The sequence below is a fragment of the Terrapene carolina genome, unplaced genomic scaffold (assembly GCF_002925995.2).
Source record: "Terrapene carolina triunguis isolate 2854851 unplaced genomic scaffold, T_m_triunguis-2.0 Scaffold58, whole genome shotgun sequence".
Lineage (NCBI taxonomy): Eukaryota > Metazoa > Chordata > Testudines > Emydidae > Terrapene > Terrapene triunguis.
This window is the reverse complement of record NW_020664409.1, coordinates 56,687,702-56,702,533: the sequence shown is the minus strand read 5'-3', so window position 1 is coordinate 56,702,533 and position 14,832 is coordinate 56,687,702. Positions and strand designations below refer to the sequence as shown.

General features: G+C 52.8%; 1 protein-coding gene across 1 annotated transcript in view; it reads right to left on the bottom strand.

The window, feature by feature from the left end:
• CUNH8orf34 (chromosome unknown C8orf34 homolog) overlaps positions 1 to 14,832 on the bottom strand; it is a 270,042-nt gene that overhangs the window by 163,291 nt on the left and 91,919 nt on the right. Inside the window, exon 6 of the mRNA XM_026647343.1 lies at positions 12,601 to 12,773. Coding sequence (XP_026503128.1) covers positions 12,601 to 12,773 — 173 coding nt within the window. The remainder of the gene's footprint in view (positions 1 to 12,600; positions 12,774 to 14,832) is intronic.

Genomic DNA, 14,832 nt, shown 5'->3' with positions numbered 1-14,832 from the left:
AGGACCCCCACAGAGACCCAGTGCAGTCCTGGCCAAAAGAACTCCAGAATCGCCCTCCGGAGGTCGGCCAGGAAGCCCGGGGCCGGGACCAGGGTGTTGAGACGGTACCAGAGCATGGACAGGACTAGTTGATTGAGTACCAGTGCCCTCCCGCGAAGGGAGAGGCACCGGAGTAGTCCTGTCCATTTCCGGAGCCGCTCCGTCACCCTGCCCTGTAAACCTTGCCAGTTCTCCGGCGGAGATGGATGCGTGGCAGAAAGGTAAACGCTGAGATAGAGCAGCGGACCCGCGCTCCACCGGATGGCCTGAAGCGCGGGTGGGAGGGAGCTCGCCTGCCACCCGGCCCCTACCACCAGGCCAGAGCTCTTGACCCAGTTGACCCGGGCGGAGGAGGCCGCCGAGTACACGGTCTGGCAAGCCTCCACCCGCACCAAGTCGCCCGGGTCCTGGACCACGAGGAGCACATCGTCGGCGTACGCCGACAGGACCAGCCGCAGCTCCGGCTCCCGAAGCACCAACCCCGTCAACCTCCTGCGGAGGAGACAGAGGAAGGGCTCGATCGCCAGAGCGTAAAGCTGGCCCGAGAGGGGGCACCCCTGCCGCACTCCCCGCCCGAAGCTGACCGGCTCGGTCAGGGTCCAGTTGAGCCTGACCAGACACTCTGCGGAAGTGTACAGCACCTGGAGAAAACCCACAAACTGGGGTCCGAAGCCTAACGCTTGCAGAGTGCCCAGGAGATACCCGTGGTCCACCCTGTCGAACGCCTTCTCCTGATCCAGGGACAGGAGGGCGAACGACAGACCATCCCTACACCCAAGTTCCAGAAGATCCCGGACCAGGTAGAGATTATCAAAGATGCTACGGCCCGGGACGGTGTAGGTCTGGTCTGGGTGGATCACGTCCTCCAGCACGGACCCCAGCCGCAGCGAGATGGCCTTGGCTACGATTTTGTAGTCCGTGCTGAGGAGCGAGACGGGACGCCAATTTCGTAAGTCGCGGAGGTCCCCCTTCTTCGGCAATAAGGCGAGCACGGCTCGCCTGCACGAAAGAGGGAGGACCCCGCTCAGCAAGGCCTCGGCCCAGACGGTGACTAGGTCCGGGCCGAGGACGTCCCAGAACACGCGGTAGAACTCCACGGTCAGCCCGTCCATGCCCGGAGATTTATTGGTGGGCATGCGGCGGAGGGCTTCCGAGAACTCGGCCAGAGAGAGAGGCAACTCTAGCCGGTCCCGGTCGCCCGCGCTGACCGTCGGGAATCCGTCCCAGAGCACTCTGCAAGCGGTAGGGTCGGTCGGATCCGGGGAGAAAAGGTGTGCGTAGAAGGTCCTGGCCCTCTCGCACATCTCCGCTGGATCCGTGAGGGGGGTGCCGTCCTCCGCCAGGAGGCAGGTGACGTGCCTCTTGGCCTCCCTCCTTTTCTCCAGGGCGTAGAAGAAGCGGGAGCCGCGATCCATCTCCCGAAGGAGGCGGATGCGGGATCGAACAAAAGCACCCCGGGCCCGATGATCGTCGAGGGCCCGGAGCTCCTCCCGCTTCTCCCGGCACGCTCCACAAAGAGATGGATCCTCAGAGCTGGCGGCCAGACGCCTCTCTAGCTCTAAGACCTCCCGTTCCAACTGCTCTATCGCCGCATCCCTCCGTCGGCTGGCGCCCCGGGTGTAGTCGCGGCAGAAGAGCCGGGCGCGCACCTTTCCTAGGTCCCACCATCGCCGCACCGAGGGAAAGGCACGCCGCTGCCCTCGCCAGACCAGCCAGAACTCCCGGAAGGACGCCACGAAGCCCACATCCTCCAGCAAGCTATTGTTAAAGTGCCAATAGGCCGGCCCCGGCCTCTCCGCACAGAGAGAGGCCGTCACGGTGACTAGATGGTGATCCGAAAAAGGGGCCGGCCTGACGTCGGAGGAGTGGGCCCGTGAAAGATGGAAGCGTGACAAGTAAATGCGGTCCAACCGGGAGTGGCACGACCGATGGATTTCCACCCGGACATAGGTGAACGTGGAGACATCGTCCGGGTGGTGGTCGCGCCAGACGTCCACCAGGGAGTGATGTTCCACAATCTCCCGGAGGACGTCCGCGGCGGCCGGGCACTGCTCGGTCCCCGAGCTGTCCCGCTCCTCGAGGGTAGCATTAAAGTCCCCGCCCAGGACCAGGCACTCACGAGGATCCAAGGAGCCGAGGAAGGTGGACGCCTGCTGATAAAAAGGCAACCGCTCCGGGCCCGATGTCGGGGCATAGACGTTGACAAGGTTGATCACAAGCCCCTCCATGCAGACCCGGAGGTGCAGCAGGCGGCCCGGCACAACCTCGGCAACCCCCAGCACCTCGGGCCGTAGGTCGGGGGAGAACAGGGTAGCCACTCCAGCCGTACGAACTGTGAGATGGCTAAAATAGACCCTGTTCCCCCACTCCAGCCACAAGCTGTCTTCGGCGGCCGGATCCGTGTGGGTCTCCTGCAGGAAAACCACAGAGTACCCCCCTTCCCGAAGGAAGGAGAGCACCTGGCACCTGCGGAGACCCACCCTACAGCCCCGGGTGTTCAATGTTGCAAAGGTAATTGGTGACATGAGGAGGGCTGGGGGGGATCCTCGCCGGCAGGGACGCTCATGGCCCCCATTGGGCCACGCAGCAAACCGTGACCCACCCCGAAGGTGAGCAAAGAGTCACGGAAGCTACGGACCCGCTGGTAAGCCGCGGCGCCCTGCTTCCCGGTCCTTTTACCCTCCCCCATGAGGGCCCTCGCAGCCCGGAGAATCTGGTGGAAATCCCCCCATCGCTGGAGAGCGAGCGGCACCTTATTGCGGGAGCCACGGACGTCTTCTAAAAACTCCCGCAGCTCCTCTCGCAGGGGGGTGGGGTTACTGGCTTCTGGTCATCTCCCACTGGGGCCCCTGGCACGGCCCCGTGGCCCACCAAGACGGGCAGGCAAGGGGCGGACCCTCGACGTGGCGCCCGCTGGACCAGCGCCACACGGCCCGCCTCAGACCCCGGCTCAATGGGGGGCAGCGGCGGAGGGAGGATAGCAGCCCCTAGTGGGTCGGGACAGGGGAACACAAAGGCCGCTTCCTGGGGGTTATCCTCCGGGAAAGAGTAGGAGACGTCCCCAGGGGCAGCAATAGCATCATGGGAGGTTGAGGGGATAGAAATCGGGTCAGGAGTAAGGGCAGGGCCAGGGGCAGGAGTAGGGTCGGGGAGAGGGATAGAGGTGGGATCCTGGGCCCCAGGAGTTGGACAGCTGGAAGGTGGCTCCTCTCGGTCGGGCCCAGGGATCTGAGGGTTAGGGAGGGGGTCCTCAGGGATGCCGGGCTCAGGCTCTTTGGCAGGTGGAACAGCCACGGCAGCAGGAGGTGAACAATCTGCAACGGGGCCCCCACCCAGGAAGGAACTCCGTTGCCCCATGCCAACGAGGGATACCCCTGGTAACTCGTGTCCCGGCCGCGAGGCACCAGCCGTCGCCTGAAAAGGCTTGGCGGCCATCAGCGGGGTGTCACTCGCAGCTGGGCAGGTCAAAGATTCCAGGGGCTCCTCTGAGGCTGGAGCAGCGGGTAGGGGCACGGAAGACGGAGAAAGGGTGGCTGGGGTGAGGTCAGCCAGATCGAGGCCCGCTGGCAGAGGGTCGTCCTCCCCCTGAGTGACCGGGGTCAGACCCAGGGCCTCGATCTCCTCATAGATAGAGGGCAGCTCACCTCCCACCACCCCAGGGTCTTCCCCGCTAGCACCCGAGGCAACACTTTCCTCGGGTATCGCAGGGGGTACAGGTGGCAAGGGGGTAGGAGGGGCTTCAACGGGGGCCTCCGCAAGGAGGGACTGCGGAGGACGGATGGTGGGATCCTCCGGTGCTGCCACACCTTCCCCAGCCGGCAACGGTTGATGTAATGTACCCGTGGGCAAGGCGGAAGGCTCGGCAGCGGTGCCCCCCTTCCTGGTTTTCCGGGGGGCCTCCACACCAGATGGCAGGAGCGGAGCTCGAGCCTTCCATTTGCCCCGCTTTTCCTGTACTAGGTGTGACGTTATTGATATAATCTGGGACCGTATAGATCATTGTTGCAACCAAGGTCCTGTAGTGGCACCCAAATCTTGTATAAAGAGGGTCAAATGGGGTGTCTAAGACAAGGTTATGGTTTACTGGTTATAATTATGCTGTCTATATGGGTGTATCAGTTTTATAGTTGAAGTTATGAATATTGGCTCTATACTGTCTGTATTGCAAACTTATGCTATGCTTCTGGGTGACATCCCAGACAAGCTGGTGTTAGCTCTGCCTAGCCTGCTTGATAGCCCATTAAGGACCATCAGCTGTACAATGGACTCATTGAGAAAAGGCAAATATGCCTTGAGACTCAGCAAAGTATGCAGGGACTGGCCCATGTAACTCCAGACTCCATTTTGCTGTAATTTTCCACAGTGAGAACAAAGAGGTGTTCTTACACCTGGAAAAGACTATAAAAGGCTGATGCCTCATCTCCATCTGGTCTTCAATCCTGCTTCTTACCTCTGGAGGAACTCTGCTACAAGCTGAAGCTTTGAACAAAGGACTGAGGACCCATCCCAGCGGGGGATGTATTCCAGAGACTTGATTTGAACCTGCAGTTTATTCTATCGCTGCTACAAGCCTGAACCAAGAACTTTGCCATTACTGTATATAATTGATTCCATTTAACCAATTCTAACTCTCATCTCTATCTTTTTCCTTTTATGAATAAACCTTTAGATTTTAGATTCTAAAGGATTGGCAACAGCGTGATTTGTGGGTAAGATCTGATTTGTATATTGACCTGGGTCTGGGGCTTGGTCCTTTGGGATCAGGAGAACCTTTTTCTTTTACTGGGGTGTTGGTTTTCATAATCATTTGTCCCCATAACGAGTGGCACTGGTGGTGATACTGGGAAACTGGAGTGTCTAAGGAGATTGCTTGTGAGACTTGAGGTTAGCCAGTGGGGTGAGACCGAAGTCCTCCTAGTCTGGCTGGTTTGGTTTGCCTTAGAGGTGGAAAAAACCCCAGCCTTGGGCTGTAACTGCCCTGTTTGAGCAATTTGTCCTGAGTTGGCACTCTCAGTTGGGTTCCGCCAGGACCGCATCGTCACACTAGGGTCCAGCCCTCCATGGCATTATCTGCGGGCTGGGTGACAGGGGTTGGGTCGGGGGGCAGAGATGATGGCTTAAGGATCTGAGGAGGTAACAATGGGGCAGCAGGAGGGGGGGCGGATTCCCCCTGGGGAGGGCCTTCTCCCGCGCCCGGCAATACCCCCACCGCACCCTCCTCTACGGGCCCCGTCACAATGCACGTAGCAGAGGCGGGGCTCTCCCGCTCGTCTGGGCATGATGGGGGAGGTACCCCTGGAGCCCGAGCGGGAGCAGTGGTGGTCCGAGAAGGAGGAGGGGCGGCTCCGGGAACCGGGCAACCAGGGGCGCCAGCAATGGTGGGGCTGGCGCCCTGCCGGGGCTCGGGGGTTCCGGATGCTCCTCCGTGCCGGGCCAAGGGGCAGTCCCTCCGGACGTGCCCTATCGCCCGGCAGAGGTAGCACCGGGTCTCCCCCGTGGAATAGTGCACCCGGTAATGGGCCCCCTGATAGGGGACCAGGAAAGACCCCTCGAGTGTCTCTCCGCCACGCGCCGCCGGCGGCAGTTGGAGCTGCACATGCCGGCGGAACGAAAGGACGTGACGGAGGGCGGGGTCTTTGCAGCCCAGAGAGAGACGGCGGACGATGGAAATTGGTTTCCCCAGGGTAGAAAGGGCGGGCAGCAAGGCGACATTGGGGAGGAAAGGAGGGACGGAGGTGAGGACCAGACGGACACCCAGGTCCTCCAGCGGCTCCAGGGGGACGAATACGCCCCCCACCGCCAGGCCCTTCTCCACCGCCTCTTGGGCGGCGGCCTCCGAGGCAAGGAAAAAGACAACCTTGCCATACATTTTGGAGGCCGCCACGATGGCCGTGGGCCCCACCACCCTCGCCAATGCCCGCACGTAGGTCTCTACATGGGGCGAGGCGGGCACCTGGAGGCAACGGATGCTGTGCCTCCTAGTCAAGGTGGGGAAGGGGCCCAGGCCGCTATAGATGGAAGCGGAGGCAGTGGACGGGCGAGATGGCATACCGGCAGGTGGGGGGGCCGCCGCCACCTGGGCATATGCCCTGGGGGCCGGGGAAGGGGCACCCGCAGAGCTGGTGGAGGGAGCAGCGGGAAGGGACGCCGCGGCCGATGGCGGGGCTGCGGCAGTGGGGGTAGCCCCTGCCATGGAGGGCCCAGTCTTCCTAGCGGGGCTCTTCCCCTTCTTTTTGCCCTGGCCTTTCCTGCCGGCTGGGGCAGCTCCCCCAGAATCGGAGGGAGCGAGGGACGTGGCAGCAGCGGAGGTCACCCCGTCGCTCGCCGCTGCCGACACCGCAGCAGGGACAGTGGCAGGTGGTATGGCAGCGGCGGTTGAGAAAGAGGTCAAGGGGACAGGCGGGGGAGGGACGGCAGAGTCTACTTGGGGAGGGTCGCCCACCGTGTTCCCCTCCATTATGAGCAGGGAGGGAGGGGAAAACACACCGGAGAAAAAGGGGGGCGGCTAAAAGGAAGCAGGTCAACCACTCCTCCCCGCTAGGCTGCAGGCAGGGGAGGAAGGCGCCGAAACGGGGGGAGATGGGGGGGTATCAAGGGCTTGGGGGAGGGACAGTCACCGACACCGGCTCCTCTAGTTGCACTAAGGGAGGAAGGTCACACTAACATCAGGGGGTGCAGTGATTAACCAAAATGTGATGGGGGGCACAAGCGCATGGGAGGGGGCATGGGCACACGAGGGGGGGGTCAATCAGGGCAAGGGGGGGCGCAAAGGAAAGGGAGCAACTAGGCTGAGAATGGGGCAAAAGAACCAAGGGGCTTACCGCAGGGCTGGGGTGGGACAACCAAACTAAACTGCAGAGGGAAAAGGGCGGGGCAGGCAAACAAACTGAAGCTGGGGAGGGACAAAGGCTACAAAGGACAAATAGGATAGGCAGCAAGGGGCAAAGCTGGGAGGCCTGTTGCGAAGGGGAAGGGGTCAGTCCGGGGGGGGGGGGGGGGGGGGTAGGTGCGCCCACGAGCGCTTGTGGAAAGTCAATGTGCGGCTGCCTGCCGCTGCAGGCCCAAACGATGTCAGTAGGGCGTGGCAGGTCAGGAGAGCAGCAGAGTCCCAGAGGCAGGAGCGGAGGCAGATGGTAAATGGGCTGTGGGGGTGGTGGAGGGGGCAACGGTGGTGGTGGGGGTTTGGGGGGGGGGACACAGATGGACCAGGGGGCAGGCTCCAAGCCACACCCCTCTGTCCCCACTAACACAGTCTAGACCCCCACCACTAAAGCACAGTTCAAAAAGTACTCAGTCCTGAATGGCCCCCTCCACAGTGGTCTCCAGAGCCCCGTGCGCTCCCCCAGCAGCCGATGGTTTATGTAGGTCTCATCCTTCACCTCCAGGCTCCAGCAGCTCCCCAGGACACACGCAGCAGCGGCAGCAGCTCCAGCAACCCTGGCAGCCAGGCAGAAAGGACCCAGCACAGGTGGTAGTGGTGATGGTGAAGGTGGGGGTCCTGGCTTCTCCCTCCAGAGATGGTGGGGAGGGGGGGCTGGCCGGCAAGGCCCCCCCCCTCGCTCAGCAGCAGTGGTAGCTGTCCAGGGAAGGAGCTCTAGCCAGAAGCAGCAGTAGTCCAGGAAAGAAGGGTGAAGGAGCTCCAGCTAGCAGGGCAGTTGGAGAGGAGAAGGGAAAGCTCCAGCCAGCAAGGCAGCCACAGAGGACGCTGAGCACGCTCTGTAGCGGGGTGGACACCTACTCCTGCCCTGAAGGGCTTGAGATCAGCCCTGGGAGAAGGTTGTGGCTGAGAGCTGCTAAGCTGGGCTGACTGGGGAAGTGGCTGCAGCTGGGCCACGCCCCAATCATGCCACAGCTGGCCTGTATAAAAAGGCTGTGAGTCAGAGGCCCAAGGGAGAGTCTCTCCAGGCTGGGAGAGAGCAGGGCTTGGCTGCCTGCAGTAAGGGTACTGGAAGTTAAACAGGGCTGGGGAGAGCCAGAGGAGCAGGGGTGCTCCAGGCTGGCAACTCCCCAGGCTGCAGGGCCTGGTCCAAGGCCCATAGAGGAACTGGGAGACAGAGGAAGGCAGCAGGTCCGAACCCCCTTGCCTATGATGAGTGGCTTTTACACTGAAGTCTTCCCCAGGAAGCAGAGGCTTGGTGATGACTGGCAGTAGCCCAGACTGAGGCAAGGTGGGGATTAGAGGGTTGGGGAGACTCCCCACAGAGGGGAGACCCAGAGACTGGTGGAGGTATTGCCAGGGGGCAGCCCCAGGGAAAAGGGGCACTGGGGTTTGAGAGGGACATGGGGGCAGTGGGACACTAGCCTGCAGAGGGTGCTCTCTGCTGGAAAGAGCTAATTCCTTGAGATGACCAGCAGGAGGTGCCGCATGGGTGAGTCCTGCATGTTTACAGGAAGGAAAAGGACACATTTGGGGGTGGGAGAGGAGACAAGTTCTCACATCTCAGGTGGTGTTTGTGGTTCAGACTGAGCTGGCCATGTCATCTGGCTCCCTCTTTCTGGCCTAATCTATTAAGGACCTCTTTCAGTATCAGGATAAGGAAGGTTCTGGGATCCCAGGAAACAATAGGGATGGCAGCCATGATGGTGAAGCTCCCTCCAGTATTTCTTTAAGGTCCCCACAAAGGGTGTGGTGGGCAGAACAGCCCATTCCCTCATTACTTTGTCCACTAATTAAGCCTAATTGCCGAAGAACCAATTTTGGTTGATAGATTTTTGGTCTCTCACTGTTCTTGGTTACCAAGCATGATCCTAACACAGTCCTTGAATTATCTGTAGGCCTTTTAGTTTGGAATAATTCAGTCTGTCTCCCCTTTGAAGTTTTCCCCCTCAACATTTGTTGTTACAAGTTACTGTGATACTTTATGAACTTTCACTCACTTTTCACAGCTGAGTTCACAATTAGGGTAAATTTGTAGGTCCAATTATCACAACAGTATGAAAGAGACCACATTCATTTGTGGGGGAGTATGGAGCTGATTGTTCAAGGAATTGGGAACATGCAGGGAACAGGCAGAAGTTTGCGTAAGCAGACCCCACCAAGAATTATGCATCTTGTGTGAAAGGCACAATTTCCCTTTAACCCACGGTAGGGTCCACTGAACTGAAAGCCAGGAGACTGTTTTTTAGTCTTTCCTCCTCCAATGACTGGTGTTAATATTTCTGTGCAGTTCATGATCCTTGTTACTGATCAAGGACTTGTATCCATAACCTAGGAGTCAGGCAGGCACCTGGAGACAGGGCTTTGGAGCAGAGCCCGGAGCTGGAGTGTGGAGCAGCTCCGGAGCAGTGGAGCTGCAGGTTTTTGCCTGGAGCCAGAGCACAGCTCTAAAGCCCTGCCTGGAGATGCAAGTTAGTTGGCAGCTGTGCCTAAGAGAGGATCCTTGGGAATGGGGGAAACCCCAAACCACTCAGACCCTAGGAGACACACCATAGAAGAGAAATCTGAGGCCCTCCCCACCACCTTGTGGAGAGAATGTAGAAGATGCCTCATACCACCATTTATCCCGGCAGGGGCAAATGGGCTTGCTGCTTCTCCCTGAATATAGGTGTAGAGTAGACAGATGTAGACCACTCCACCTCTCCTGAGGCACATAAGTAATGGTAAGATAGGGCAGGTTCTGAGAGAGAGAGAGTTGGTGGTTGGTGTATAGATAGGGCCTCCATGGGTTCTAGCTACTTAGTTGAGTCCCCAGCTTTTAATTCTTGAGAACTGAGATTCTCATTAAAATCCCCTAAAATCCTCCTGCGTGCACAAATTACACACACACACACCCCGGTGTGGAAATCCCCAGATCTCTATCTTAGAACTATCCCAGGGAAACTTTTTGACATGCTGAAAATTATGAAAGTGGCCAGGATTGCACTTAATCCTATTTCCGCAAAGTGAATTCTTGAAGCTGAGCCAGCTACCAACAAAACTGTCACTAGTACTTTCATATTGTCTTTTATCTCATGTTACTAACTTTTCCTGTTGTACACCAGCAACACAGATCTCCATCAAGGGGTAAACTTACAAACCAGTGACTACTAACCTACCTGAATCTGATTAACTTACCTTTCCCAATCTTTTTAGTAATTTCACTCCCTGTCAATTTCTAAAAATCACTCCCGCTTCCTTTTAAATAAGTAGACCTGATTCTCAAATGTGCTGAGTCCTTGCCCGCTCCCATTGCCTTCAGTAGGGGTTATAGGTGATTATCACCTCTGAAAACCAGGCTCCATATTCTTAACAAAGGATAATATGTTTTCCTTCCACTGCACAATACTGAGAGAAGCACAATTAGGGAAAGCTTGTTAAAAGTGAGATTAGAGGCAGCACAGAGGCTAGCACCCATAGCATCCTACAAGCCACATGTCCACTAGCATTTTCTACAGTCTATTTTATGCTGAAAGGGACAGTACCAAAAAAGGAAGTGTGGTAGCAACAGAAGGGCAAGACCTAAGAACCAGCCATTCTAGACGTTTGTTCATTCCCCTAAAGAATGCCATTCCCAAAGCTTCTTAAACTGTTCTAAGCAATAACAACTTGCCCTCTACACTCTGTGACCACAATCACAGAGTGGGGGGGAGGGATAGCTCAGTGGTTTGAGCATTAGCCTACTAAACCCAGGGTTTTGAGTTCAATCCTTGAAGGGGCCATTTAGGGATCTGAACCCCCTCTCCCCCCCCCCAAAAAAAAATCTGTCAGGGGCAGTACTTGGTCCTGCTATGAAGGCAGGGGACTGGATTCAATGACCTTTCAAGGTCCCTTCCAGCTCTATGAGATAGGTATATCTCCATATAATAATCTGAACTGTCAGAAGAGCTCAGCTGGGGAGGCACTCAGTGGTAGGTAGCACCAATGATAGCCATCCTCCTCCCAGTGATCAGAGGAGCTGAGAAAAAGCCTGCATCTTTGACAACATGGGCCTAAATCTGCAAATGTTAAACCTCTAGATACTCAGAATATTTCACTATTTTGGTGGGGAGAATTGTGTGAGGGAGAAATATTGGGACAACAGCAGTTTTTACTTTCCTCTTACTGTACAGCATTAGTTTACAAGCCTAGCATATGTAGGTACTGGTAATGAATGGCCAATAAACTATCAAAAATATTTGTCTTTACATTTGTCTTAAAATTACTCCATAATGTTTATAAATAATCTTTTACCAGATTTATACAGAAACTGAGATTATGAATTATGAAATGCTTCCTTTTTTTTAGTTACAAGTAAAATGTGACCAAATGACTCTAGGCTACAGTTTTAATTAAATAAGAGTAATTTACTGTAATTTAGATATTGCAGTCAACAAAACACTGATTAATAGTTTAATTTTTCATGAATTCTAATTAGCCCTATAAATTCAGAGCATGCTGCTCCCAGTACTTATTGATGTATTATATGTATGTTTAATTAAAAGTTAATTGTGTAATATCTGACTTGAACTATACATGAGTTAACTTTGACCAACCGATATTGCTTTTTATAACCACCAAGCATTTTTTATGCTTTTTTTATAAATAACTATTTGACTATACAAGATATGCGTTTTCAAATACCAACATTTTACAGGTCCAGTTCCAAACGCTGTCAGTTCAAAGGGACTGTAAACTAGCTGAAACTAGCCCCTCCCTCTCCCCTCCAGAGGCTAAGGGAATAGGAGGTACTCTGGGAAATACAAAGATGCCAGAACAGTTCTAGTCCATCTCCCCTTACAGCCCACAATATAGGAGGAGCAGCCACAAAAAGAGTTGGCAATAGAAGCACTGCTGCACTCTGGCTAGGCTCAGCTTGCTGCATGGCAAGTCCCAAGAATCCAGGAAGTAGCTTTTGCCTCTCACTCAGCTGCTGCAGCAAGAGGAACCTGTATCCCTGAGTGCAGCCAACTCATATTTCCTATAGCAAAATAAAGCAATGGGGAATGTGTCAGCTGGCTTGCGACGTTCAGGGGGGAGGAGGGAGGAGCGAGGACATGGCTGAGGTAATCAGCTGGTTTGCGTAGTTCGGGAGGAAGGGGGAGCCTGCGCGCTGAGTCCTCGCTCATCTTCCCCCCCCCCCCCAAGGCTGCAAGCCAGCTGATTGCTGCGGGCAGGGGGCAGGGGGGGGGGGGGGAAGGCGGCGAACCTTGGGGGTCGGCGGGGGGGGGGGGGGGGTAAGGGGGGGGGGCATAAGGGAGCTGATAAGGGGGCTGCCAGCTGTGGACAAATCAGGCAACCAAACGACGTTATAGCGAAGCACTGCACAACTTTAAATGGAGCATGTTCTGTAATTGAGCAGGGACGTTAGATTGAAACAATGTTAAGCGAGAGGACGTTAAGTGGGGAGTTACTGTATACACCTAATTTAAATTTACTTATGTGCATAATGGGACTACTCATGTGCATAAGCATCTACAGTATTGTGCCCAATATCATTAAATCCCTACTACATATTTCCTGGTTCGTGGTATACTGTATATGGAAAATAATACACCTCACATTCTTGATCCTTAAAACTGGACATTACATAATTTTTTAAAACGTAGAGATTTTTTTGCAATGAGATTTTCAGGAGTCATTAAACTATAAAAGCAAAACCTCACCTTCCTCCAGGACTGCTGCTGCTATCTTCACTATCCCATTGTTCATTTTTACTTCTTGGTACTGGAGGTTGCAACATCTCCGCAGCCAATGGATCAGCATCATTCTCCTCACGACCAACCCATTCTCCAATCACACGAGGTCTTAGGAGAGGAGTATTAAAACCTGTTGCATCCTGAATAGAAACAAATGCCAAAATAAATAAATAAACAAACCTCTACACTGCTCATTCTCAGTGATGTTTATAAACCGGAAACAGGGAACAAACAAACTTATTGCTTCACCTCATATATTGATCCTTATTAAAATAGTACAGGACATTAAAAGGTCAAAAGCCTGATCCAATGCCCACGGAAATCAATGGAAAGACTCCCATTAACTTCAATATACATTGGATTTAGGCCCTAACTCCAGAGAGATGTTCACCATCCTGGTACTCAGAACTAGAGCTGAGGAAATAAAATATTTTTTGGCTCAGTTGCTGAGCCTACAAAACAAAACAATCTTTTCAGGTTGAACAAAATGTTTTGTTCCGCCTGTGATAATTTTTCTGTTTATTAGTTTTTTAGTTTCATTTTGTTTTCAGGTTTTTCTTTTACCCTTCTTTAAAAAAATAAATCTAGCTAACTTTCAAAATGTCATTTCAAAATAAAGTTTAAATGCCGTACTTTAAATTGTTGATATGAAATGTTTCAAATTTTTTAAAAAGAATTCTCTTTTGGCCATAATTATTCCCTGAAGTTATGAATAGTTTTGGGCTACCCAAAACTGCATTTTTCAGCAACTAATTATTTGTCTGAAAAATTTCAGACAGCTTTACTCAGAACCTCTCTTCATTTTTCCCTTTAAAATCCAATAGTTTTGAAAAGGAGTGGCAGGTGTCCATCACTACTGATTTGGCTTTAAAACTATACATTTTTAATAAGCCCCCTCCTATTGGAAACACCAATGTTTCAATTATGTTAAGCAATGAATGAGGTCACTTGAATATTGAAGAACACAGAAGATAGTATATTTCGATTTAATATCATCTCTTTTGCATTATGAATTCAGTGTGAAAATCTTACTGAGTAGGGAAATCAACTATTTTAAAATAATCCTGCTGGTTTTGTCATATTTTCAAATCCACAATTAAAATATATTTTTTATTTCGCAGACATTCAGTGCATTACAATAGGCAATAAATAATGTACATCATATATTGCCACTGTGATAAACTGCAATTTCAAAGCTGGAAGTCATATTTTTTTTGACAATTTGCTTGAAGATGTATGGTGGAATAACTAGTAGGAGACAAAAAAAAAAAAAAAAAACCTGGGCATTTTAAAAACTTTACTGATGTTTCACAGCATCACACAGAAACAAATAGCCCATTTGATTACGTAAAGAGTTTGTGTAAAAGTACTGCATAAGCCTTTCCAATTTTCTCGGTGTTGTGTGCTTATACGTACACTGGGAGTTGATGTGGAATAGCGATAATTTGAAGAAAATTATGCTCCAGAATTGCCATTTTGAAATGTTGTGATGGAGATAGTTATCCTGCTCTCACTGAATGCCATTTCTAGGACAGCAAGGAAATTTAAAATGCAGTGCTCCTAATTAAGATATATTGTATATTCTGATCTGTAACGAAAGACAATTCTTATGGCTGTTATTTGGCTCTACATCCCATGAAATATTCCTACTGTAAGAACAACACAGTCCTAATAAATGGCATCTGGAGAAGCAGCAGGAGGATGCTTATTTAAATTAGCAACCATATGTTTTTGTCCTCCTCAATAACAAATGATCTTTAAAGGAACACTTAATAATTGGGATGACTACTTTAAATTATAGTAAATGCAAAGTTTGAAATATTAGCAGTTATTCATAATATAAAACCATCAAAGTATTTATAATCTGTAAATAATGTCTATCCAATTTTAACATGGGGAAGCCAAATGTAGGAGTTAAAAGACAAAACTTGAAATTGAAAAGATTTCAAATGCCAGATCCTATATCCCTTGAGAGAGAGAGACTTTTGTTCACATAAACAGGTGTCTGACTGTGCACCAGTCTAGGATTTTCCTTATGTAGGAAAATATTTCCTTTCCTCAGCTACCTATTCAGCAGGGCCGGCTCCAAGCACCAGCAGAGCAAGCATGTGCCTGGGGCGGCACATGCTAAGGGGCAGCATTCCATCCATTCTTGGGGCGGCAGAGTCCGGGCAGCTTTTTTTTTTTTTTTTTTTTTGG